The sequence below is a fragment of the Poecilia mexicana genome, unplaced genomic scaffold (genome assembly GCF_051168715.1).
Source record: "Poecilia mexicana isolate PSO_F unplaced genomic scaffold, ASM5116871v1 scaffold_19, whole genome shotgun sequence".
In the NCBI taxonomy this organism is placed as follows: Eukaryota; Metazoa; Chordata; class Actinopteri; order Cyprinodontiformes; family Poeciliidae; genus Poecilia; species Poecilia mexicana.
The window spans coordinates 10387890-10415632 of NW_028263388.1; the positions used below are offsets into that span (position 1 = coordinate 10387890).

At 40.3% G+C, this 27743-nt stretch overlaps 1 protein-coding gene across 3 annotated transcripts in view; it reads right to left on the bottom strand.

The window, feature by feature from the left end:
- Positions 1-27743, bottom strand: part of grid1b (glutamate receptor, ionotropic, delta 1b) — a 439103-nt gene that overhangs the window by 26739 nt on the left and 384621 nt on the right. For all 3 annotated transcript variants that reach the window (XM_088016453.1, XM_088016451.1, XM_088016450.1), the window contains 6 exons: positions 24862-24981; positions 8932-9033; positions 7683-7805; positions 6674-6748; positions 6169-6520; positions 4591-4729 (listed from right to left, as the gene is read on the bottom strand). In XM_088016453.1, the coding sequence (XP_087872579.1) occupies positions 4591-4729; positions 6169-6520; positions 6674-6748; positions 7683-7805; positions 8932-9033; positions 24862-24981 (911 nt within the window). The remainder of the gene's footprint in view (positions 1-4590; positions 4730-6168; positions 6521-6673; positions 6749-7682; positions 7806-8931; positions 9034-24861; positions 24982-27743) is intronic.

Sequence of the window (27743 nt, forward strand, 5' to 3'; positions counted from 1 at the left end):
TGCGCAGTATCTTGGCTGTGCCTAGAACTGCACATTTCTGGACTGAGATGTCTGATGTTGTTCCTGGGATCTGTTTGAGCCACTGCTCCAGTTTGGGGGTGACTGCCCCGAGGGCCCCGATGACCACAGGCACCACTGTGGTCTTCACCTTCCAGGCCTTCTCCAGTTCCTCTCTGAGGCCCTGGTATTTCTCCAGTTTCTCATGCTCCTTTTTCCTGATATATATATATATATATATATATATATATATATATATATATATATATATATATATATATATATATATATATAAAAACACCTGCCTCTTTTTTTTTCCTTCTTTTGGTTAAAAAATCAAATCAAATCTGTGAAACCAGAGACTGTTCCAGCTCTGCTTTGCAAAAGACAAATGTTCCTTCAAGACAAAGTGAATTTAAGATTTAAAAAAAACAAAAAACTTTTGTAGTTTCCAACATTACAAAAACGCTCAGCAGTCCTCCCGCTCCTCTCCCTCCTCCTCAATTTTCCGCCTCCCGCAGCTCCCTCCAAGTTTCTGAGATTCAACGCAGCGGGTTTCATTTGTGTGAGCCGTCTTTAAAAGAACAGGCTCACATGTTGTTCAGAACTTTTGTCTCCTCTCTGATATCCAGCTTTATAATGAACGCCAACTGAAGTTTTCACACTATGAAACTACATCTTCAAAACACCGAATCAATACAGAAAAGAAAAACTTAAACTAACAGAGATTTAGGATTTTGATTCCTTCGTTTGAAGTTCCTTCATTTTATTTCTTAAATCTCTCAAACAAACCATAGACCTCTCAGAGTTTCTTTTGTTGGTATATTTTGCATACATAATGTAATTTATAAAACATGACCGTAGAAGAAAAATAAGCTATGTAATTAAAAAAAAAAGACAGCAGGACGCAGCTTTTACCCAGAGAGGAGGAAATGGCTCCTTTTTCTTGTGGTAGATTGATCCACATTTCAATCATCCACATAAACATTCAGAAAACTGCCGTCAGTAAAAAGACAAGTCTTGTTTTCTGAACCTCAACCAAAGAAACACACCAGAAAGAACTGTAAAAATCCTGCTCTTGGTCTGCAAAGAAACATTATTTTCTTTTTCAGCACAAATTCTGGAGAAATAATTTCTGAAAAGTTGTTGGAATAGCTTCTAAATTTTCCACACGAGCCATGTGACTCAATTCAGTAAACAGCTGCCGAGCCACAGAGCCCTCAGACAGGGAGACTTAAGGTATTAGATTACCAAGTCCTACCATCCACCTGCAAAGTTGGCCAGTCAGAGAGGATATAGAGCAGCTTCCTGTATCCCATTATAATAACAAGACATTCAGCATCAATTTATACACACAATTAAATGCTCCTTAGAAAAATCCCACTCAACCACACACTCCTGCAACAAGCTCCCGGCATCATTCCTGCTGGATATTTGACCAATTTTCTAGAAAAAAGTGGTAAAGTTAGTTTAAACTAGTTGGTTTCCTGCCATGGACCTGGCTTTTAAAACCAGTTCACAACAGGACTGAAGTCTGATTTTTGAAGCTTAATCTCATTTGGGTTTATCCTGTCCAAAAGCAGTTTGGATGTACGTTTGGGGTTTAACTCGTTCAAAACACCAAAATGTGTTCACGTTCCAAACCATCTTTGCTGTGGATTTGAACTGAAGTTGAAGAATTTGGAGGGTGTGAGTTTTCATTACAATGAAACGCCTGATATTCACAGAGGTTACAGACATAAAGCTAAAATCTGGGAGCACTTGATATCCCCTTAAAAATCCTTATAACTGTCAATTTGAATAGTTCAAAACCAAGTAGATATGAACAGACACAGTGGAAACCGACTCCAGGGTCAGGCTGCTTTGCAAACACCTGCCACTAGCGTGTTAAGTAGCATTTATGTCCCAGAAAAAAATCTGGGTGAATGCTAAACCGCAAAAAGCTACTCAACACAACTGTGCAAGTGGTAGTGAAACCGACCGACTGCACGATGGTGCCACCAGGATGCTAACAGTAGTTCCTCTTTGACTCTTCTTCTCTGGCTTGACCCGTCCGATCATCAAACTTTTGCCCAGAATTCGGTTGACTGTTCCACGTGGGCAGCTGGAGCTTTCAGAATAACTTGAAGATGCCAGTTTTCAAGCTCTTGCGTCATTTCTTGGTCGGCACTCTCTCAGATTATTGTGGTATGAAAATGTATCCACTGTGGACAGTGACGCTGGTGTTCCAGCAGTTTCCATTCATGGCTGAGTTGAGCTCTGTCGTTTCCTGGGTTGGTCTTCTCTGTCCTCCTCTGAAATATTCTGCTAGATACAGGTGTACATTCTGACCAAAACGGTGAAAAATGTGAATAACCTGCTCTTACAGATCTGACTGAAAACATGGAAATGGAACCTAAAGTTGTTTACAAGAGTTTTTACCAATCCGTACAAATCTACTAGAAAGATTTTCAGCTTCGGACCATGCAATTATTTCAAAAATCGGTGATCTAATGAGCGCTGCATAAGAAATTCTCCTCGTCTTGTATAAATAAACTCTCTTTTGAACATTCAATAACCAGAAGGTAACATGCTCTGATCTTGTAAGGTCAAAATTCTGGTCAGTAACACAAAACAAATTAGGGCGAATGCATATATTCAACTCTATAATTCCAAACGTCTTTGCAGTTGTATGTTGTATCATGGCTCAAATTAAAAGACCAAATTCATATGATGAGCAGACTGAAACCTCAGATAACTCCAGCTAACAAAATATGTTTCTGCCAATTTGCTTCCCACACAGACCAGAATGTTCGCTTTACTAAAACATTTATTCTACTCAACTCATTTTGATTCATTTAGGAGTTAATGAGCTTTAAGAGCAGGATATTTTCACATTGTTTTGCACATCAGGAAGTTATTTCTGAAATATTCTGCATCTTCATGGCTTTTCTTTGCTTAGTGTTAAACTGCATGACGAAACAGAGATTAAAGGACTCCGAATTAGCAGCTCAGAACTTTTCCTTACAGTCTCTACAATATCTGCAAATTGAAAATCCTCAAAAAACTGAATTATTAAAAACCTATAACACATATGATGTGGCTCTCACCGCTGTACCTAACCTAAAGTCCCAACCCAGAAAAAAAAAAAAAGATACTAACCGCACCAACTGAATTCAAATCTCATTCACGATGGAATTAATCTAATTATGTCAGACAAGATATTGTAGTAATAATTTCCAAATCGCTCTTCAATGGGACACTTTCATAAAATAATTTCAAGCTCCTTCTCAAGGATCTGCTTCGTCTCCAGACAAGCCAATCACGTCACCCCAATCTTTCCCAAAAATAGTTTTTAATCTTCTCTTATGAGAATCTTCACACCAGCTCAATAACTTTAGTGTTTTCTGACATTTAATAAGGCTGCTATTTACCCTCAAATTTACAGTTTTGATGGGGCAGAAATGTCAGGCTCTGCTAATGATGTTCCAAATGTCATTATGAGCTGGAGACACAGAGCCCGACATGCCGTTGTTCTGCGAATGATGGGGTTTCCTTCAGAGGCTTACAAGATACAGACATATTTTGAAAAATGTGTCTGCTGCACATGAAACGAAGGTGTGGCATTTTTCTCTGTAAAGTTTATAACCAATAAAAACATAACTTCCCCCATAAAATATATATTTTTTAATGCATGCATTACATAACACGCAACTTAAACACATTGTCAGCTGGAGCTGAAATGTTTCCTGAAGCCATCACATGTGGACTGCAAAGACACAAAATCTAAATAATCTCACTATCGCTCAGACTATTCACAGTCTATGTAATGACATGTAATAAGATTAGCTCATTTGTAGAGCTGTTTATGCTTCACTTCCACTTCTTCGACCTCTAACCGCACCAAGCTACTGCATCTTCACTTGTCACGTTAACTCAATTGTCTTTCTGGCAGACACATCATCTCTTCATCAGTTATGCATTCCTAGATTCTATGTTGTGTAGCCTAATTAAAACATGTCTGAATCGGGGTGCTGTGGTGGCGCCGGGGTTAAGCGCAGGCCTTAGTCCTCGACACGGCCGTCGCAGGTTCGATTCCCGCCCTGGTGACTTTTGCTGCATATCTTCCCTCTCTCTCTCACATTACCCTACTTTCCTGTCATTGCACTTTCAAATAAAAGCCAAAATAAATAAATAAATAAATAAATAAATATGCCTGAAAAATAATTGCTAGCAAGCAAATATCAGAGAAGAAGACAATTAAAAGTGATGAGTGAAAGTAAGAGGATTCTGGAGGAATTCCTGTGAGCAGCTTGAGCTGTGACCTCTGAACCCGCAGGCAGAGCATCAACGCTCCATTCACCGTAACCAAGCAATGTTCCATACCAGAGATCTGATCTTGTGAATATTTAAGACTTTAAAACTATTAAGACAAAATCTGCAGATTGAAGATAAAAAAGTCCTGCAGAGATTCAGATGTTTTTGTTTTTTTTTCATCTACATCTAAATAATTCACATGTTTGCAGGAGTTGCAGACAGAAGCCAGCAGCACGAGATGCGGTTCACCTCAGGGTGAGCCGCTCAGAAAACAGACAACAGAAAAGCGCAAGTTACCGTATGGCGTGGTCCATGCGTGACACGGTGAGGTACGCCGCCAAGTTGGCCGTGTACGACGAACACACGATGAGCGTGAAGAGCCACCAGCTGCCCATGACGATCCGCAGCGCCACCGAGCCGACCATGCCGTCACCTCCTGCGAAGACACGCGTGGCACACGGAGAAGGAGGAGGGGGGGGGGTCAGCGGTCAAAATCTGAACATGGATACTTGTGAGAGGTTTCAGGGCGAAGACACGCTAAGCATCAAGTGGAAGGTGACACAGGTGTTCGGGGGAGACGAGGCGCCAGGTACCAGGCCGGCCACCTCTCAGTGACCGCAAAGGTCGAACAGAGAAAGGTGCTTTATCACTGCAAGCACAGAGCCGGAGTCTAATCACAGCCGTTGGTTCAAAAGGTTTCCCAGGCAACCTGCCAGACCATAATAGATGCATCTGGGAGCCTCTGCTGTGAGATTCTATGCGTGTGTCTCTGTGTGAGAGCATGTGTACGGTTTGTTTCTGCCTCTGAGTGTCGGTCTGCTGCTGGGTTGATATTTTTACCTCTACACTTCAGGTTAGAAATGTGAAGCTGGGACTTGGGGTGGATGAAAAAGACAAAAAACAATTCAAAATCTATTTTGAGAATGTGACAAGAATGCTGAATTCTAAAAGACAGACGCCTTCTAAAATAGTTTGCAAAGTTATTTTGTTGTTTCCATTCGAAGCAACAATTCACACCCAATAAAACGTCAAATGTGTAAGAGAAATTCAAAGGGAAATCTCGGGAAAGTGAAAAGTGCAAAACACAATTCGGCTCCCCAAACTTCAGAAAGTTTTTAGTGTAATATTATACCTTATTTGAAAAGGAAGCAAAATGGAGCACAAACATGCTGGTGAGAGAGAGAGAGAGTTAATGCCAATTACATGCATGTCCTTTAGTCATGTGACAATTTACTACCATTCTAGTTAGAATTCATTGGACTAACATATTGACTTCTTAAAGCTAAAGTTTCCAGACGCCCACAAGTTTTTTTACGTGGGTCTGATTCTAGGAAGGCGTGATTAAAAACAGGACGTCTGTATCTTTATACTTATGATTGCAGCTGCAAGGAAAGTCATCACAAAGAACTGAAAAGAGAGACTGAATGTAAAACAATGGATAGAAACACAGGAAGAGACTTACAACACGGAGTCACTGACATTTATTCCAGATTTTTGAAGCATGGTCAAATCTGTGACGCACTGATGCTTTTAATGCCTTACGCTGTGTATAGAGTGTTAAAGTTGGCTACATTTCCCTGTGCAAAAGCTATGTTCTTGTGTCTCCACGTAAAAATATGTTGTAAATGCCTTATGGATATCTGCCAGTGCCGTTCCACTGTTTCATTCTTTCTTTATTGTTTATTCGAATGGGGACAAGTGTCAAGTATAAACAAATACCAAATAATAGCTTTAGCTAGCTCGCGGCATGTAGCCAGACGGGCTTTTAAGAACATAAAACAACTTAAAGACACTAAAAACATCACAGCAAGTTAGTTTGAACGTTTAAAACAAGTACTTCTGTTCTTTCACTAGCAGTGGGAACTTCATGCTCACCTTGCTGAACAAATGCTCCATAAACAATCCAGATGGCGCTGTGCAGCGTGCCCGAACCCACTCCGTTGGACAGATGGCCCGGTGGTGCATTCTGGGAGGAGGAGCAGGAAGAGGAGCGCAGAGCCTGCAACCTGTTGAGCAGGAAGATGAGCACTCCCACCACCGGGATGGCGGCCGCGATGCAGGCCCACACGGCCAGGTCGAACGGCGCAAACAGGGAGAAGATGTTGATCTTCTCTTCGGGTTTTCGCAGCAGGATGCCGACGCTGTAGTCAAGGTAGCGCTTGCTGAAGTCGACCACGTTCTCCCTCTCCGGCGTGATGGTAATGGCCGACACGGCGAGGTCGGCTCTCTGCAGGAACAGAGGAGGCAACGGGACAAAGATGGACGTCGAACAACTACGTCGGCTTTCAAAAGGAGGTGACTTAACGATGGGAGCATTGTTAGGTGAATTTAATCTGTGCACTTCCACACTGTGTGTGTTTATTTCAGAGTTTAGTTTTACCTTGTTGATGAGATCCCCAATCATCCCGTTCCAGGAGCCGTTGGGAAGCTGAGAGCCGTATTTGCTGTCTGTGACCTGAGTAAAATGGTAAAACAAATATTTAGATTTTTTTTTTTTTTTTCAGTAAAACCCTTCGTCAAATAATTTAGAAAGAGCTCAGCAGAAAGGAAGGAAGAGACTAACCAACCAACTAATGAACAAACAATGAGACAATTGGATATGGCTGGAAATACAAATATTTCCCAATCATTATCCACACCTGAAAGAAACTAAAGACAGACTTTTCCGGACTGCTCTGGAACCCCGTGATACATATAAACATTTATTTATTTTAATATAATGGTTTCCTATATTTGTGTACAAACACTTTTGAAAATCAGTGCTTTTGAACCTGGCTTTACATTCACCTTCAGTCACTTTGCGTATTGCGTACGTAAAATAAACTAATGCAGGGAGTTGTTGTTTACCGCTTTGTCCAGCTGTCTTTTTCTTAACCTGGTCGGCATTAAAGTGGCCGAGTTGAAAACTCGGGAGGAAATTGTAACACCAATTTAGTCTTAATGCAAAATGCGGTCTTCAAGGAAAAAAAAAAAACTAAAAAAAAAAAAACACATTTTGCTTTCATATTTCCCTGGAGGTTCTTTCACTCTGATTTCTCTTAAATTATTTTTTGCATAAAGGAAAAGGAAATATCCCCCTCCTTACTTTTTAACTAAAACCTGAGAAGATTTATGAATTTTTCCATCTCATCTCAACTTGCTTGAACTTGTCGTTCTCTCTTTATTTCCTGAAATTACTTTGTAATACAAAATATTAATGGCTGGCTTCGGGGAAAAGCCATTTTTCCCTCCCTTTCTTCCCTTTACCAATCCAGTTAAATAGTCTCACTAATGCAAGTTCTGCATTTGCACATTTGAAATGTGTGAAAAAGCTAAAAGTCGCTGCAAGTCTGCCTCATAAAACATTAAACTTAAGCAGAAAAACAGCTGGGTGTGAAGCTCAGTCTGACCTGGTAGATCTCATATTTAAAGCCCAGGATCTTCGCGAGGGCGTCCAGGACGTCGATGGAGAATCCTTTATATCTCTTGGGCTGCCCGAGGATGTTCTCTGCCACCATGACGAAAGGATCCTCCTGTAGGAAGCCAGTTGGAGAAAGGAGGGGGTGTTAGTGAGGATAAAAGTCGCAGCGTGAGGGAGGCTTCGGCTTCACAGTAAGAGTGGGAGTTAAAGGAACTTCTGTCAGGCTGAAGGGAAAACGCGACGGCTACTGTAAGGTCGGGGTGTCTGAGGCGGTCTTGTGCCACCGTGGCAGTTGGTGTTAGTGTTTCTGCTCGGCAGCACCGACACCTGGAGGTGCTGCAGCAGCAGGCGCTGAACTGCGGGGAGGAGGCATTAGTCCTGCTTGGTTAGACATGCGACTCGTTGCAGCTTAGGCAGAAGAAGGCAAAAGTGGGGACCTGGAGCGGCGGCCTGCTGTTGTTGTCGGATCACGGACGTAAAAACCCTCGGTTGTGCGTACCCCTTAAACTAATCGCACGGAACGAGGCGTCACTGAAGCCGAAGTACGGGATCGACGCCTCGACAAACAACGTGTTGGGAGTGGAAAGTCTGACTGGTCTGAAAAACTTTCCAAATAACAAAAATTGCCAGCAAAAGTTAGAATTCCTCATGAACTATGGGAACTCTGATCACTTTGATCAGTGAAAAGTAATATGTATATGGTGAGTTTTTAAACAAATATATAAGACAAACATCTAAAAAGTAACAATGTAGCTTTAAGGCATTTTCACGTTCTTCAGTTCTAACCGAGTGACACACAGTCATGCTCTCAAAGACCCTAAAGACAAATTTATTGTAGAAGGTAAGGAATCTAATATGAGCACAAACGCCTCATATCAACCGGTCAGCATGGTGGTGAAACCCTGGTTATTTGAGACTTGTTCTCCTAATACAGAACCTGGTAACATTTAATTTAATTTATTTAATTAAACAATGCTGAAAAAATATCAAGATCTTATTGTGATGGTGACCAAGTCAACACCACAACGTGTCAAGCGCATAAAAGAGATAAACAATAAAATAAAGCCACAGGTCGATAATTTGGTATGCCAGAGGTTTACAGTGACACAGAAAACCACCGGTGAGAGTTACTGCTGCTAATTGTGGACAAATGTTATAATATTTGTGTTCTTATTTTTCCAAACTAAGCAAACCTAGTAGAAGATCAAGTCAACTCCATGCACACAGACATCACTTACCAACAGAGTGACCACTTTAACCGTCAGCCCTTGCATCCCGTTCTCTATGCGACTCTCCTTCAGGCTGCCGTTCAGCCCGTGAACCGAGTCCCATGTCGCCAGCTGCAGAGAGGACGGGGAGAAAACAGCTCGTAAACAAAAAGCGTGCAATTCTCAGGCATTGGCGACATCCTGCTAGGTCTAATCATGTCATTTGTTTAAGTGTCAGAGGTCCTCGGAGTTAAGAGACCACATCGTGCAACCATCAATTACAGAACACGGCGCAGAGGCTGCAATTTGACCATTTATTCACTTATCTCATTGGCTTTCATGTGGCACAGAGCTCTGCTGAGAGTCAGAGACAAAACACCGAAAATAAGGCCAAAAAAACATCAAGAGACATCCGCGCAACGTGCCAACAACCCACTCTGCTGTTCTCCCATCAAACACAGTCATGCACCAAGCAAACCTGACCTAGTTAGGTCTTATATATCCTCTGCCCTGTTCAACCACCTAATCAGGGAAAGGAACACAGTATTAGGCTTTATTGAGTCCAGTCTGTATGTGGGGAAAAAGAAATAACAATGTGTCTTCCTGCAAATATAAAAGAAAAAAAAATCTTTTTCATCTTTGGCAAATTGTGCTGAGTTTTCTCTGAAAGTCTCTACTACAAACTGAACCTACAGGGTAAAAAAAAACAACAACATTATAAATGTAGAAAAATTATAAATGCAGAAAAATTATAAAAAAATACTACCAATACCCTGACTGTCAAGAGTTCCAATCAGCCATAAACGGTGCTGCTACTGTTTATCGCAAGTTTTCAGTTTCCTACCCCAACATATGGCAAGTTGAGCGCAAAGTCTTTGCTAGTTCACTACAAAAACAACTTCATGCCAGAGCTGGAGGCTAGCTTATCAAGACCAACAACTAAATCAAACAGTTTATGTCTGAAACACCAGCGTTGACCTCACATCACATATATGCTTAACAAAAGACTATAAAACTATAAAAACAGGATGTTTCATGCCACACAGTCAATAAATCTTGGTGCCAATAGCTTTGCTGTGTTTTTATAGAACTAGCTTAAAACTAGCATCACAAGTTTAGCTGGGACGTTGTTTGTGGCTACTGGTATAAAACCAGCTGCTGAGTATTAGTCAGTAAGAAAGGTAAAGGAAACAAAGCTAGTTTGTCTTCTTAAAAATAAGAATAATCTACAAACAAATAAATCATCCTGCTGCTGTACGTCATGGACACCACCTCAGCTATGCTAACGCTCCTGCCTGTTTTTAACCAGATCCTCTCCGTTAAGAGTCGACGAGTTCACACTACACAACAGAAATGTGGACGCCTTTGTTTGTGGCACTACTTATTTGTCACTCTGATAAAAAAGACCATCTCGGTAACCAAGGAAAAGCATAAAAAAAAGATCTGCTTTATTTCTTTTTTTTTTTTTTTTTTTTCCTGTGTGAGGAATCAGAGGGTTTGTTTCTAAATTAACCGTTCCACAGGGAGCTCTCACACGGGTTTATTGATTTGCCGGGACTCACACTGATGCATGTCTCTTCACCGTTTATCCCCACTGCATCCATTTAGGGCTTATGCGTGTTGAGAGCTATGCTGTCTTTTTTTGTTGTTCTTTCAAGACATAAAACACCTGGTTAAATACAAGGCTTTTTAAAATATATATGGTGCAGGTTTAATAAATCAGTTCAGCCAAAGAAACTCCAAATACCATCAACACCATTTAGGAGAAAACAAACATTTATGAAATTATTCTAATTCACAGCTAGTTATTGGGTTTAGAGACAACTACAACTTCAATAATTGGGTTACATTTAGGGATGGGGGTTAGATATTTGATTCCCTTATGAAATGAAACCATTGTATTTACTCAGGTTATTTTTTGTTTGATATTAACTTTCTTATCATCTGAAACATGAACCATAATGAAGAGGGGGGAAAAAAACAGAGGGAAGAGGTAATATGTTTGCTTTAAACTTACAGGACAAGCCCTTTTCTCCCCTGCTTGTTTTCCACGAAGAGGCACGGCCTCGTGAAGGTGGAGGAAATCAGAGCAGACCTTTCAGGGATGCTGAGATAACAGAGAAGCGGCAAGAGTGATGGACACCATCAGAGGGAGAACTGGAGGGAAGAAACGAGGAGCGCCTCCTTATTATACTAAGAGCTATTCTCAGCACTGCTGTCCTCCGCATCATCTCCATCCATCCCTCTTCTTCTTGTGCGCGAGGAAGCAGGGGGTGTTCCTCATTAACACGGATAATTTATCTTCTCCGTTTAAAGTCGCGATTCCACTCCAAGTCTTCCCCTCCATCCAATCTAAACCCTAAAACCATTACGGCCGCTGTCGAAGTCACAAGCGGATAAAGTACCATCAACTAAGAGTGAAGTTATTATGAGAGACGCCAGTGGGACGTCTGTTGTCAGGACGACGGCGATGCAGGCTTTATAAATTTGTGATCTGCCCGCAGGAGCAGATTAGAAGTGAATTACAATTTAAGGATTTTTGCAGTCTGACTCATGTTTGACGCTTTTTGCAACGTCACCTCCATAAAACACTCATATAATTAAAAAATGTTCCTAAATGGTGCAATTTAAAATTTAGTGTCTCCTCCTATTTTTATTAATTACAATAATTGTGCATGTAGAAGTTCCAATATCTTGCAAAGCCGACGGATTTTAGAGCGCTTGATTCATTTGTGTTAAGATTTTTTGAGTAAAACTGCTTCCTTTCATGCTTTGAAACATGAAGTGAGCCATCTGAAACGGACTTTCTGCTTCTCTCTCTGTTGTTATTTTTTGTGTTATGACAATCTACTTTCAACGTGGACAGACGGCACCTCTAATCCAAGTTCTTCACTAGACTAAGACCAGGAAAATGTTTTTATTATTGCAGACAGTACTTATCTATTTATCACCTCCTATACCCTGCTGTTATTCCCACAAAACTTGTCAAGACACCAGAACTTCTGCTCCCTGAAGACATGACCACAAAACCCCTTTTGTACCCGATTAAACTACCTAGTCAGTAACTCAAAAATCCCAAATCGGTGTTATTTCGGTGACAAAGAGGCTCAAACAACACCGACGTGACAGTCTGGGCCGCGCAGTAGAAGGAAACTGCGATTTATGAGTCTTATAATAAAAACGTCTTGTTCTGTGCGGACTCATCAGCTGCAAATGTTATGTTGTTCTGGTTTAGGGTTAGGAGGAAAATAAAACATTCCTGTCTGCAACCATCAACAGATCGCGGCTGTGAGTACGCTCTCTGCACTTTATCCCTCAGGACGTCTGGATGCGAACACACTTGATTACACGGCTACTCTCTCTCCCTCTTCATTGTCCAACGCGCCTCGCTTTATTTACAGAGCCAGTCAGGGGGTCAGTTGAGGTTAAGAGCTTAAATGGACTCTTTAAAGCTAAAAGAGGGCATCACCGAACGGAGCACTCAGACCCAAACCTGTCCACTTTTTGGGCTCCTATAGGTCTGAACAAATATGATTAATGTAGCACTTTGCTGCTGAACAGGTTCTGGGATTATTTTTGTCAGCTCAGCCCAGTATGTGTAAATCTTTTCTTAATACATTTCCCAGCGCCCGCTGAACTAAGCGAAAGTGAATCAAAGAAAGTCAACATGGGAGCTAAAAACATAGGTATAAAATTGAAATCTGGCCTCTTGCAGCAACATGATTTGCCACAAGTTCAAGAAAACAGAATGTTGGAAACAAGCTAAAGTAATAAAGGTAAACAACAAACATGAACATATTCATTTCAAACGTTTTCAATTACAGCCACGAATTATTTTTAGTGGATGTTGCAGTTGAAACATTTAGAGATTGTATGTTGTAAGGATTAAAACTTTTACATTAAACTTCATTTGCTAGCTAGCCAGCAAGTCTGATAAAAAAAAAAAAAAAAAAAAAACTCCAAGACTTTTTAGCTGAAAGCGGACTTTTAATACAACTGTCATATCACTGGTGTTAATCCACGTCTTAATCGTGTCTCGGGGCTAGAGAGAAAAGGCCATGGACTCTCGCTCAATTGTCCAAAATCCTGTTTTCACAAGGAAATGAATTTAACATTTCATTCTTAAAATTAAGCTGTCGTAGTCTGGGGGAAGTGAAGTGTGGCGAGGCAGACAAGCCAAACCCTTTCAGGTCCAGTGCGAAGTTTAAGAAGCCATGTCATTTATCTGCTGCTGTCGGCCAACCGTGTTTTATCAATTCAAAAACCCGTACACCTGCCTACGGGGAAATTTTAGATGCACTTCCCTCGGCTAACAAGTTGATATAGTGATGCTGATTTCCTGTCCTGCAGGACTTCACACCTGCCTACACATCCAAAAGAACCAACAGCTCCTTTAATGACCATGGCATCACTATGCTGGACTGGCCAGCAGACTCCCAGAGAGAATCGATGGGGTTTAGTCAGGGGGGAGGGGATAACAGACACCAGAGCCAACAATGCAGATGAGCTGAAGGCTGGCATTAAAGCAACCTGGGCGTTTTTAACACCTCAGCTGAACCACGGGCTGATCTCCTCCAGGCTGCTGCAGCGATGCTATAATCCATGTAAAACCAACCAACTGGGGAAAACATGGGCGATACATCACAACAGGCACAGATTTAAACAATAACGTCTGAATTTCATGATCTCTGAATGAACTCTGAATCTTTACGATTTAAATTTTTGATTCGAATCGGACATTTTATTGATATTTTCTAGCTTCCTGAGATGAACCGACGCGCTTCAGTGTCGACACGTGGAGCTTCGGCGGCATCCTTTTAAAAACATATTCATGATAAAAACCTGAAAACGTCAAAAGACTTTCGATCTTTAAAAGAATAACTTGGTTTACAGAGAATAGACGAGAGGGTTTTCATCCGTTTTTCAGCAACGGGCTTAAAATTTAACGACGATCAGATTCCCGTCAGCTGACGCCTCCTCTTAAAGCAGCGAATCTGAAAGTCCGTCCCGCTTCCTCGCCTGCTCCTTCTCGTCATGGCGCACCGTTCTCCCCTGAAGAGGTCAAACAGGAGGATAAATCTCCGCCTCGCTCATGCATTATTCCCGATTCCCCACTTTTCACTCAAATGTCAGGCCTTTCCTCTCCCCTCCTGTCATCCAGACGGACGGCCTGGTTGTATTTCTGTAACTCGCTCTCCCATGGACAGCAGAGGGAAATGCCAGCAATTGGCACCGTTTCTCACCCCCCTTCCACCTCGAGTCCTCCCCCGCCTTTTCTTTTTTATTTCCACACTTTCACCTCCTCTTCATCCTTCCCTTTGATTGGTGATTTAAAATGACTTTTTAGAGGGTGTGAGTTACAGCTCAGAGCCCTCGTGACTCGGCTGTCGCTGCAGTAGATTTGTCCCAGAGATCACCTGTCAGTCCGACAGCGTGGGCTGCGTCTGTAATGCTTCTTCTGACAGAGCGAGGCTTCCCGTGTGCAGAAGCCATCTCTTTTGTGCTTTGTGCTGCGCTAAACACTTATTTACCTGGCAATAACTTACAGAGCGACTTGAACTGACTGAGTTAAAGCAGCTCGGCTTTTGCACCGACTTTTAATTACACTGCGGCGAAGAACGATTGCAAGGAGACGCAGCTATTAGCGAGAATGTTTTGAATGGAATCATGATGCCACCAGTGCAGAGCTTACTCTAGAAGCAGCAGTGACAGCAGGTTAGTTTGAGTCTATGTGAATGTACAGTAAATACTTTTGATAAAGAAGAGCAACGACGATCTCAGTTATTTTGAAGAGAGCAGTGGACACAATATAAGAAATAATAAAACATAATTACCTATGTGCCAAAGTAAAATAGCCTCTATGTGTCGGTTTAAAACCAAGCATGACACTAGCAGCATTTCTATTGACCATATATACTTATATTTTGTTTAATGGAGAAACGGCAAATTGTAAAATTGTAAATAAGAACAAACAAACAAAAAAACAACTCCTTGTCTAAACATTTTAAAACGTTTTTGCAGTAGGATGAGGTGGTTTTTCGGCAGTGCACTTAGCAAGACTGCAATGTGAACACTTTTTCCACACAAGTCATGTGATCAACAACCGGACATTGCTATTGGCAGAAAAGACGAAGAAGAAGATGACAGGAAGTGGCAGGTGGACAAAGGCACAGCATGTTTTTTTAATGACTTATTGCCTGAACAAGCCTATTCATGTGTGATTTTAATTGTGTTTCTTATATATATATATATATATATATATATATATATATTTTTTTTTTTTTAATGGAAACATTACAATTGGGAAATTGGTATATAGACATTGTTCTACGCACACCTGCAATGCAAACGCAGCTACTGATAATTGATAGCATTTACCATGTTGTAACTCAGAACTTTCCTCTCTGCTGTCTTTGTTTCTTCAAACACAACAATGTCTGATGAAAGAGAGCGATTTGATGTTTCTAATATTCACCGAGCTTCACACTGTGAGAGGCAATGACTCCACTGTTGTGTGTGTTTTGACAAGTTATTTTTCCACTTCCTTTTATCTTCAACTTAACATCGAGCGGTGGGGGTGAGGGAGTTAGAGCAGCGTTAGGATAGCAGGGTCATTTGTTTTAACTGGACTTTTACAGGGACAAATTTTAGAAAATGCTGAACAACTAACCAGCATACTTTAAAATTATGATCAACAGTATTTGAAAAAAGAGAGAGAGAAATAGGGAAACGAGTTCAAATTAACTGAGCTGCCATTTTATTTTATTTTTCCCAAGGATCTGATCAATTTAACCTTAAAATGGTGCGAGTTATTTTGAGCTAAGCAGAAATAAAAAAGAACAACCCTCTTAGTGTTCTAAACCAATTCTGACTAACACAGCTGAGGTTTTTGTTTTCTTCTCTCCAAGCTTCCCCTGACATCCTGCGTCTTAACAGACATGCAGGGAGCTCACTTTATCCATACTCATGCTTAGGAAGAGTTCCTATAAATTGACAGCTTGTTGACAATAACGCAGCTTGTATCGTTCTTATTTCAGTAACCAGAGTCAAAAAGCCAACAATAAAGCAGATAAAAAAAAAATATATATTAAAAAAAAACAGGAGAAACTGGGATTTTCAAACCAGTTTGCTGTACTGGACATACCTGCTGCTGCACACCAAAACACAAATCTGCTTTAATCCGTTTCAAACAGTCACTACCAGAAGTGTTGAATTGAATTTATTTCTTTAATATGCCCAACAGAAACACACAATGCACTGTGTTTAAGCAAACACGCTAATTTTCCAATTCCTGTCCAGAAGAAGGCAGAAGGTTTCTGTCAACATCATAAAGAGCAAATAATAACGTCATGAAATAACTGAATTAGTTGGTTGGTTATTGGTAGACTGAGCTTAAAGGTGGATCTGATTCTCTGATGGTTAACTGGTGGCACATTGCTGATTTTCGCATGGTTTATGAAAATATAATTTAGCAACCAGGTAGTTATTCTGTCAGCTAAAAAAGTGAAACAATTCAGAACTTTCGATTCCGCTCAAATGTTTTTGCACAAACGTTACCGTTGATTTCCACTCAACTAAAAACAACCATCTCGGTTAGTAGGACAGAGTGTCCTGGAAATTCACATGATTCTTTATAAAACAAGGGTGAAAACATTAGATAAAAAATTTCATTTTCACTTATGTGCCACACATCTTCCACCTCTATGCTTCAGTGGTCTCTAAGGTTCCTCCTCTGGTTTTATCTGGGAGGAGTCCAAAGGGGTTCCAGAGACAGACTTTCAGGTATAATCTTTGCAGGAATAACTGTGGCTGCCTCGATGCTTCCCCACCGTGAACCATGAAAGATTTCCAGAGGCAATCCTTACTTAAAATGCCCAAAATAACATGAATTACTAAGCAGAGGAACAGCAGCTCTACTCTGTGATCCTTTTAAGTAGATGGAGTCCAGCCGTCGTGCAGAATAAAATTCAGTTGCTCGTTTTGCTTTCCTCCCCACAGTTTACCATAAAATCATCTTCAATACATTACAATATGCACTCCAATAAGGCTCATTTGCTAGATTAAAAATGCTTTTGACAGTTGACAACCTTTAAGCAGGTATTAAAACATACTTTTCATTGAGGCTACTTTTTTTGTACTAGTTGGTCTGGTGTAATATCCTAATTTTAATTTTTTTTTTTTTCATCAACTATAAGCAGAAAACTATCAAAATTAAAAGAAATAAAAGCTTTCAACATACATTTGTGTGTAATTAATCTAAATAATTTGATTGCAGTGTTAAAGTACCTGATAAAAATGGACTTTTCAACAATATTCTAATACACTGAGTGGATATTGGAGAGGGCTGGAATGCGCATCTCATGTTTTGCATCAGTTCTCTGTGGCTCCGTAACGCCATCCTGACAAATATCAAAAATATTGACACCAATGTTCACAGTTATCAAAATCTAATTGTTTGGAGTTCAATGATTGGCTATTTAATTTTCTAAAATTCTACAGCGCTGAGAACTAAACTCGACTGAGCTACCTGGGTGTAAATTAGCACGTTCTTGAAAGTAGAAACATTCTTTGAAGCATATTAACCAATTCTGTCCTCTATATTAAACCTGCAGTTTGGTTTTTATTGAATGCTATGTTCCCTGAAGTCATTTATAGTTTAAATATATAAGAGAAAACCATTCAATTTCACTCAAAATGCAGCAGAAATCTAATTTCTTCTTCCAGGAGCTTCAAAGTTTACATTTTTTCTCATTCTGATTTAGTACCAATATATTGGCAGATATAAATCTCTCCTGGCTTAATTTTGTTTTGCTGTTCCGGAAAGTTTGAGTTCCACAAAGCCAAACTTTCCAAAACTTTATTTGAGAATCCTCTCACCTAACACCGTGTTCCTCTGAGGCACACCGATGCTGGTTAGCAGACGCAAGCTGCGACCCAGCTGATGTTTTTCTATCTGGTTTCTCTTGAAAGCCAAACATTACATCTGTTTTCTTTTTTTTTTGGTCTGTTTTCTCACAGCTTTTTCATTTTCTGTTCCGCTATTATCAGCGAACCTAATTTGGTGTCTCTTTATAGGATGTCCAAGAGCTCAGGAGCCATTCATCACTGCCCACGCCTATGAGGAAAAAAAAGAAAAGAAAAAAAAAAAGGACTCCATCTTTGACGCTTTGAAAGCAAAAAATGGAAAATATCTATCTTGTTCAATGTATTATTCATAGAAATTAGCAAGCTTCTAGTTTTCAAAGGCACAAATTGTTGTTAACGACTTCAAATTACCTCGGGGATTTGAAATTAGCACCGACTGAGTCTCATTTTCGTTCTCCAACGTTTCTAATGGATTCATTTCTGAGGAGACGGTAACAATGCGGGACCCATTACAGACAAATGGGTGGGTAATTTCTGTCCTCGGCAAAATAACACAAAGCTCCTGCGCTCCTTTGTGGAAAGTACAAGAGAAAGAAAAGTGTCGGCAGCAACAAAGATGAGGCGGAGGGACGAAAAGATGTAAACATGCATTGATCATGATATACTCCGCCATTCACAGGCTCTGTGTGTTTCATTAAAACACAGCGGCTCTTATGGACGACGCTTTGCATTTATTATTTTAGGTCAGCGCAAACATTTGTCTACGTCGGCCAAATAAACGCACAGCGGATGACTGCTGATTGCGAGGGAAAGCGCAGCTGGTGGAATATAAATTAAACACTGGAGAGGCTGCGGAGATGCTGGAGTTGCGTCGTCTATTAAAGGATAAACAACAGCACACAAATCCACCAGCGAGCGGACTAATCATCTAATTTCGCCATAATTGGAGAGTTCTTCAATTCTCTCTTTTTTTATTATTTTTTTTCTTGTTACTTTCTGCGATGGGCTCTTGAGAGTTCTCAGATCGGAGTTTGAAACCCACTGGAACTAAATCTGGCCCTATTAAAAGTTGGAGAGGTTATCTGTCTGCCGCAGTCATCCCAGAGGCCGTCCGGCGTCTGATTAAAAACAGCCACTCGCAGACACTCCCTCTGAGAAAAGTGGGCGAGAGCATAATGTCTTCTGACACGCTGCCATCTGAAGAGGATGGGGTGGGGAAAAGGGAAAAAAAAATACCAGTTTTCTTTCTCCGTCGGTTGCGGGAAGGCGATTTACCGACAACAAATTGGTGGGACGACGCATCAGAAGTGAACGAGATGGGAAAGACGAGGACGGATGGGATGGGCACGTGGGGGGAGGTTTGAAAGACCAGACCGCAGACGTACAAGTTTCTCAGGGAAACAGGGAAATAACATTTCAATCTCCATCAGGTCTGATGTGAAGGTGGAAAGTGGAGGTGTGTGTGTGCGCAGGGGGGAGGGGGAGGATCGTGAGGGGAGTGGCGTTTCATCTACGGGGAAAATTTGCTTTGAGGAATGGCCATACGAGGGGTGAGCAGAGCCGAGAGCGGCGCGCAAAGATGGAGATGGAGATTGGGATAAGGCGAACACTGTAGGGGGAAAATGAATGGAGCGTGTGCACATAATGAGAGCGAGGAGCTGATAACTCACTGCCGGCCACAGAAAAACACCTACCCACACGCTGCAAACTCTATAAAACTTTTCCGTTTGAGCTCAACTCTCGCCGTCGTTGTCATTCTCTCTCCCACCAAACGGATTCACTCTGGAAGCAGCGTAAGTAAGGATGCCGGATAAGACGCATGGCTCACTCTTGGCTTTGGATCAGAGAAATCGGACAAGTGGCGTATAAAACGTCCGACGTACAGGATGGACACTCGTTTCGTATATTGCCCCCCCAACAAAAACAGCAGCAGGAGTTTGTAATCTCAGTAGTAATCAGCCTGATTAATACAGCGTGTTTGAATGCAAATACTATTTATCTGCAGTGTCTGCTTATGAGTGACACAAAACAACTCACAAAATGGGTATAACAAGCAATACAATTGAGTCAATACTATCCAAATCATATTTATTTGTGGGTTAAACCAAGCACATCTTAAATTGTATCTAGTTCATTTTATGCAGTGTAGCAGACAATGACAATATATTCTTTTACTGCCAGCTGCTGGTATGTATATCCTGTGCACATGTTTCCAAAAGAGTTTGATGTGTTCAGCTAGCTTTTCTTGATCTGATAGATTCCATAATCTGCGATTTCTCAGCAGGTGTGGTTATTAAGCGTGTAATTCCTGACTTTCAGTGTGTTAGCCTGAACACCTTTCAAAGTCTGTGACGACTTTAAAAGTTATGTGATGTGTCCTCGGGTTTGGAGATAAGGTCAGGGGCACCAATGTCAAAACTCAGCAAGTTGCTCTGGATCAAGAGGTGACATTCAATGTGATTTGGGAAAGTGATCAGGACCAATGGCATCTAAATTGGCCAGGATAACCTAAAGAGAGTTGCTAAAATGACAGACATTTTCAGCCCAAACCTGTTACGTTTTGTGGCCAATACGCCAAGAATGCTGGTGGAAGGCAACGGCTGAATGTACAGACAACTGAATTAAGGGTTGGAGAACAGATAGGGTAACGACACTTTTTCTTTTGTATAGTTGACCCAAACCAGGGTCTGTGACCCTCAGCTAACACTGTGGTTATTCAACAAGAACTTTTAACTGAAGTCCTAAAAGGGACGCGGGTTTTAATGTTTTTATCTTTTTTAATTTTTTTCTTTTTTCTCAAAATCTCTTTCTCTTTCTCAGTGTTTATTCAATGTCACATGCTGTTTTTATTTTAATTATGTAAGCACTTTGAAATGCCTTGCTGCTGAAATGTGCTATACAAATAAAATTTGATTGATTGAAGAACTTGGGAGACTTGTTCTAACCAGAGCTTCTGCCTTGTTTAGAAAAATGGCTGGAATTGCCTTTTTATGCTTTCTTGGATGCATTGTAGTATCTAACATACTAAATGTTTTAATAACCTGTGTTATTAATCATGCAAGTGTCAGAATTATACAATTATGGTTAACTGGAATGCTCACCTGTTGTACCTGTTGCAACTAATGCTGTGTTGATCTATGATGTTGGCCCCAACAAGAGTAGCCATTGTCATGGCAACGGCTACTGTGAGTCCAAATGAATAAATGAATAAACTGGTGCTAAAATTGACTGGGAAAACCTTAAATCTTTGTTTCTGTAGAACGCCAGTCTTCAGACAAGCTGTAAATAGACTAATGAAAGCTGCAGTTGCCCCTCTTAAGTTTGTTGCTTCCAGCCTTGGCATGGTGTTAAAACTCCTGTATGCTCCAGAGCAGCAAGGCTACCAAAACATCCTCATTTGATTTTAAAGTCGTATCGCTTGTGTAGTGTCATAACTAGTCTTGTCAAACCAAAATGAAAAGCTAAATCCTATCAGCTATATGGTCCACTCAGGCTTTTTGTGCTATAAATCTTTTTGGATGAGGTTGGGTTAATCTGGTTTTAAGTGGCCTACAAATTAAAGGCAGGGTTCAGCTGCGAGCTGAGATAGTTGGGAGCAGGTGCTTCAGAAGTTCCCACACAACACGCCGTGTTTTGAGCCTAAAAACGGATGTTTGAAAACCAAAGAAACGACACAAAAGCCATCAGCGCTCCCAAAGCTGAATGCAAATGAATGTCACATAATTGATGCAAAATGTGCTGTGTTTTAATATCTATTTGTTAAATTTGTTTCCAAATATATGCAGAGTGAGAGGTCTGCGAAGTGTGAGGTCTGCGTGTGTGTGTGGGTCGGTGTCTTGATATGACTGTATTAATGTAGGAGCATGTGCACAAACACGCATGGGTAGCAGCGGACCTGCATTCTCATAACGGCCATTATGCAACCCAGAGGGAGTCATAACTCACAGAGAAGTCAGGTGATTAAATCTTGATTACTGCAGCAGCAGCAACTCAGTGTGCGAGTGTGTGCTACGCTGACACACACTTCCTGCGGGATGATAAATCATCCGAATTGTTAGACACACGGCCGAAACAGCGACAGCATTTCTGTGAATGTCTTATGTGGCCAAATAAATAAATAATAATAATAAAAAAGCTGTTTAAAAGAGATTTCCATTTACATGTTGTCCCTGACCCTGCGTTCATCTGCAAACTTATTGTTTTCATTGTTAGAAAAAAAACTGACAATGTGTAAATCTCTCTGATGGTGTTGTTAATGTACTTTTGTTCTGCTTTGCCTTTACAGTTTTTCGTTGTTTTCACCCTTCATTTCCTCTCTTGCAATTGGAATTTGTTTGTCTCTGTTGTTGCCAGCTCCCATTTCCGTACTGCATTTTATTTTTGCGTCGTCCGCTGCTGCCATGTTCGTACTTTCTACCACTAAATTTCATTCATTTTGTTTGTGTACATTTTACCACCTGTTCTTTCTTATATTACCTGCTCCTCTGCACTGTTTACATCCATCTCCTCCTCTTCCCTTTGCCTCGCTGATTGTTAGTGCACTGTTGTTTTTCTTTGGGTCTTCCCATAACACTTTTTCAATTTTCATTCGGATTTTATTTTACTTTCAAATTCTTATTTACTTTGACCCTTCACTTTATGCCCCCACAGCTTAATCTTTCCACATGACTTATCCTTTTACAACACTCTCATTCCTCTCAGCCCTTTTTATTTACATTCCTTTTTTTTAGCTTTTTCTACTCTTTTTCATTCCCTTCAGATTTTTTTTCCAGTGAGCCCTCTTTCACTTTTCACTTTTCTTTTGTTATATTACCATTACAGCATGTTTATTCTTTTTCCTCTAGGTCATTTGGTGTACTTGCCTTAAAAACGACAGTACTGCGTATTTTCCTGGCACAAAACCAACTATGTCACCTTCAGTTGTTACAAAAATGCAGCGTATACCAAACATAGCTTGAAAGAAATTCGACGTTGTAATTTGATACTGTGAATTTGACCCTCCGTCTCTTTAAGACACTGTTTCCGACACTTTGTCTTCAACACATCATCACAAAAATGTTTGTCAATTTTCCCATTTGCAACCATTTTTGGCTATTAAGTGGATCATGTCTGAAATGTTTTATTTTATTCCCTTTTTTATGACCAGTTAAAACAACTCATACAAGGACATATGTTCATAGTACTGGCTGAAGGTTGTGCTTTTTTTTTTTTTTTTTTTTTTTACAAATTGATTGAACCAATGCAGTTTTGCATGTCATAATTAAAAACACTGCACTAACATGCCCTCCAGTGCCGAACATAATAGCACTATGAGAACTTTTGCGCCATCAGAGAAAACGAGACTGATTGAATTAGTGGGTTTTGTAGGCGACAGAAGTTAATCATAAGTTCCATTATTGCACAACATAATCAAGTTTCTATTATCTCAGACATGTAAGGCACGTCACTGGGCGGTCAATGTGACGCTCGGAGATGCAGCGATGTCTTGCAGGGTTTAATTATATTTCATAAATCGGTTAAGCCACAGAAAGATAGCATCTTTGTGTATTTACAGGGTGGACGGAACAAAACTCTTCTGATTGTTAATTAAAACCTCATTCGTCCTGTTAAGCACTAAGTGGTTTGATGGCAATGGATGACTGTGTACGGATCTGAACGCGAACGCTTTTCATCAAGGTTACCGTAACATGGTTCAACAACTTTTTCAATGATTGGAAAATTAATGAACTGACAAGTGTTTGTGCTCACTGCTGCATAAATAATGGGTAAGTCAACAACTATGGGTCCCACGAGGCACTAATGAGGATCCAATGGTTAAGACTCATGGGGGAGGGGGAAATAAAAAAATATCAGGATTGTGTTTGTTTCTTAAAATGACACACAACAACTGTGGATACTGATGTTGCATGTTGTGTAGAACTGCTGGTGCAAAAAATCAGTTGTTTTCCACAAAAAGGTTTAACTGGAATACCAGTCCTCACCTGCAGCATGAGCTCATTTAAATATCTGCTACAAATTAAAATGTGTTAATTAAATTCTAAAACGTGTGAATTATCCTTAGGTTAATGTTGTTAAAATGTTTTATTCCATCTCAAATCCCAAATTATCCTGCTTTGTATAACCTGGTACAACCACGGCTCAAGTTATTTCCTTTTTCATGATATCTTATGCATAGCATGTGCTGAAGCGCCAGTAAACACACAGCCCACGTCGCCTAACTCGTCCCTTCTTCTAGTCACAGCAGCCATCTTGTTGCAAGGCCAAACTGACCTGGCATGGTAAAACACACCAAAAACAAGCTCCGACATTCTCAGATACGTTAAGACACTCATGGCAACCTGGCATATTATAAGTCGTCTAGTAAAATGTACAGATTTCCATAAATGCTGGTTTTGTAGTTTTAAAGAAGTGGAATATCGTAATCTCCTCATTAGGTGGCATGTGGAACAAATTCAAAATTCAAAAATACTTTATTGATCCCAAAGGGAAATTAAATTAAAATAAACTAAACATGATCCATTCAGGCCTTGATGGAGACTATTTGAGTTATTAATTCCTGATTTCTAGATGGTATAAATCATTTCAACATCCAGAGATTTAACAGTCTTTAAATTTGAGATAACGATACGTAAAAAAGTTGACCTTCACTTCTTTGCAATTCTCTCTTTTTCAGAATTTTAGCTCAGAAAACTGAAGTGTAAATGTAGTTTGAGGGAATAAAAGTTTACAGTCATCTGCTGCATCGACCCTTCGAAAGCTTCAGGTATAAAACATTCAATCTTCAAAAGAACAGGGACTCTAGGTGCATGTCCCCCCATGATCCCTGGATGTAATGCATCACTACATTACATCTCAACAGGCGTAATGACGTTCAACTGTAATGACAACAAAAACAGCCAGCAGCGCTCCTTTGCCCAGAATAAGGCTACGCTGTCAAGCTCTGTGCCAATGCAACCTGCAGGGATTTGGAGAACCGTGACGTTTGTGAAAAGGTTTCCTAAAACAGGCCGACCGTGTCACACGGCGAGGCAACTAAAGGCGACGGCTGTGCAGCGGGAAATGTTCAGGTTCAATTCCAACTTTACGCAAACTTACCCTTTTGATGTCTTTGCCAAAGGTCTCACTGAAACTGGAGCCGAGGATCTCAAACTGGACGTGGGAGTTTGAGCCGCTCTCCTTAAAGTCCATGATTCCTGTCAGACCTGTGATGTTCCCCTGAAACGACGGAGGAGAGAGGGAGAGGGCGAGCGAGGAGACCGTATCACTTTATCAAAGTTTACTGACCTTTTCAAAAGAAATGATGATTAATCTGGGATAAAAAAAACTTAAAAAAAGTTAATTAAATGAAAATATAATTAGCAAGTTGATTGTTAGAAATTTTAAATACATTTAATTTAGCAAATCTTATTGCAATAAGATTTGCTAAATTAATAATAACTCCTCCGTCACAGTTTATCTGTGTAGCTAAGCGCCTTGTTTTAAATAGTTTTGGTCTAAAGTTAGTCACAGGCTCTTTTTCATGAGATTGTTGGACTCTGTCAGAAGTCACGGAAATGGCAGTAACTCAATCATCCTCGCAGGAAACATGTTGATCCTGCTGGTCAACTGAAAGACGCTGAATCTGTATGTTAGTGTATTCAGTGACTCACTGCGTACGGTCCACGGTCTTAGCCAAATCTAAGCATAAATTCTCAGAGAAGGTTGTCTTGCATCCACAAAAACGGTTTTTGCACTGTCGACATTTAAAATCCAGCTCTGTCCAAAACCAGGACAATTGACCATTTATTTATTTGATTGGGGGTCCGTATCTATTTGGAAGACCCATCTGTGTGAAACTTTAACTTCTTGGCACATGTTACTTTACTAGCATTTTCACAAAGCCTGCTTCTCGTCTGGGGTTGACATAAACACATCGTAAGACTTTTCTTCTGGGCATAGAACAAGTTTCCTTCTTTAGAGCCATGATGGCTTAATATTCCCAGGCTGCTTCTACCTGTGTACAGTTATTGAATCCGAAGAAGATGGCACCATCAGGCATCTGAAAATGCCACCTAAGGATAAATTGCACTTCTGGGGATCCACAGTTTTCTTCCTTAATAACGTCACAACCAGTATAATAAGGTGTTGCCTTGAAATACACCAGCAGCTCAAGTCATGATGTCAATCAAGCTGTAGTTAAGGTAATATGTTTTTTATAGTGCATGTAAGCAGTTGGTCCAAAACATAAACATCAGAATACCGGTAGGTTTGCTTCATAAGCTAAAGATGAGCCAGCCGTTTTCTGTACTCCTCTTGGTGTTTCTGAAGAGTTTTTGCGGTGATAGAAGAAGCCATGAAAACTACCACAAGAAGTTGATAAACTTGTTCAGTTCATGTTGTCTGTTCCATGGAAAGGCTGTGGGTAAAATGTCAATCCTATGACCTACGGTAGCTCCTATTGCATGTGAAGTAAGACTGAAGACAGTCATCAGAACAGGCAGGAGACTAAATGACCCAATGTTAGGCGTAAAGGTCAATTGGGGTGTTGCCAGGAGAGACTGTATGGTTGAGACGTCTGGGGCTCAGAAGGGCTTTCTGTAAAAACCTTAACTCCAACGCCCGCCATCCGTCCGTCTGTTCCTCCATCACTTCCACAAACATTTCCTCAGCTAAATGTAACATTATGTGACACAACTCATCTTGTCCTCTGTCACAGTCCCTCGTCGGCAAAGTACTGAGACGGAAAGTCTGAGCAAAATTTGAGTCGGACACAAGAGTAAAACCTCTTGAATTTGAATGTAGAAACAAATAATTCGGACAATACACCATGAGCACAGTAATTTAGGAAAGAATATCCTTATCAAAAATCTGAATAAAATGCCCCCAATCAAAATTTGAAGCTCAAAAGATTTTCTTCAGAATAATAAATATGTAGAGCTGCACCAGCAGCACATTTTGGACTGACTGAAATTCATCTCTTAGATTTATAAATAAAATGGTTTGCTTTTTGTAATTTCTAGTTAAGTTGTAAAATTTCAGCTACATAGGCCAAGAGAGATTTTAAAAGGGTGTAAGAGGCACGCCCCTTTTTCAAGACTCTGCTCTGAAAAGGCTGAGATGTAATCAGGATCAAGTTCCACTGAAAACAAGCAATTTGGTTTCAGTCTTTGCTTCTTTAACAGTTAAACCTCTCAACCTTCAATCATTGTTTTATTTGTTTTTGTTTTGTTTTGTTTTTTTGCAGGTTGAACTGCCACGAATTGAAGGTTTTTCTTAGAAGCTTAAAAAAAAAAAAGGACCAGACTGAGAGTGCGTACCTGGACTAAAACGAAGGTCGCAGTTCTTCGTTATTTAGTAAGAAATCAAGCCAAACATTGAATATTTGAGGTCAATTGAACGCACCAATAATTCAGCGACGCTATCAGTATTCACAACGAGCAGCTGCATCAAAAGTAACACGCAACAACAATAAATGCGATCTCTGCATAAAATCAGGCTCAGCGTAGTACTTCATTACCTGGAGTTTTGTATCTTTCATCGATATCGAATTATATTTTATGTTTAACTGCATTGTGAAATTGTCTCCTCAGTGTTACCTTTATGAGTGTTTTAGAAAAACAGGAATGACCCTAATGAGCTCTGCGGTTGTTACTTTGATACATGTCAAAGACCCAAATTGCTGGGTTTTTTTTTTTTCAATAACAAGCAGCACATTTTGCTCTCAGGGACTAATCAGCATGACTGAAAAGCTTCTTTTACCAATTAGAGCATCAGAACGAAAGTCCGGCTGGAATTATGAGACGCATCAGAATCAGGTTTCACGTCAGTGTCATGTTTACACTTCAGGTTCGATTCAGCTTCTGCTAACTGGAGGTGATTTATTCTGTGTCTTGTTACCATCCACATGTGATGGACAAATCTTGACGGTTATTTTAAATGAAATTAGACAAAACAAAGCAAAACAAAACAAAAACTCTCCTATTTTAAATTAGGCTCAA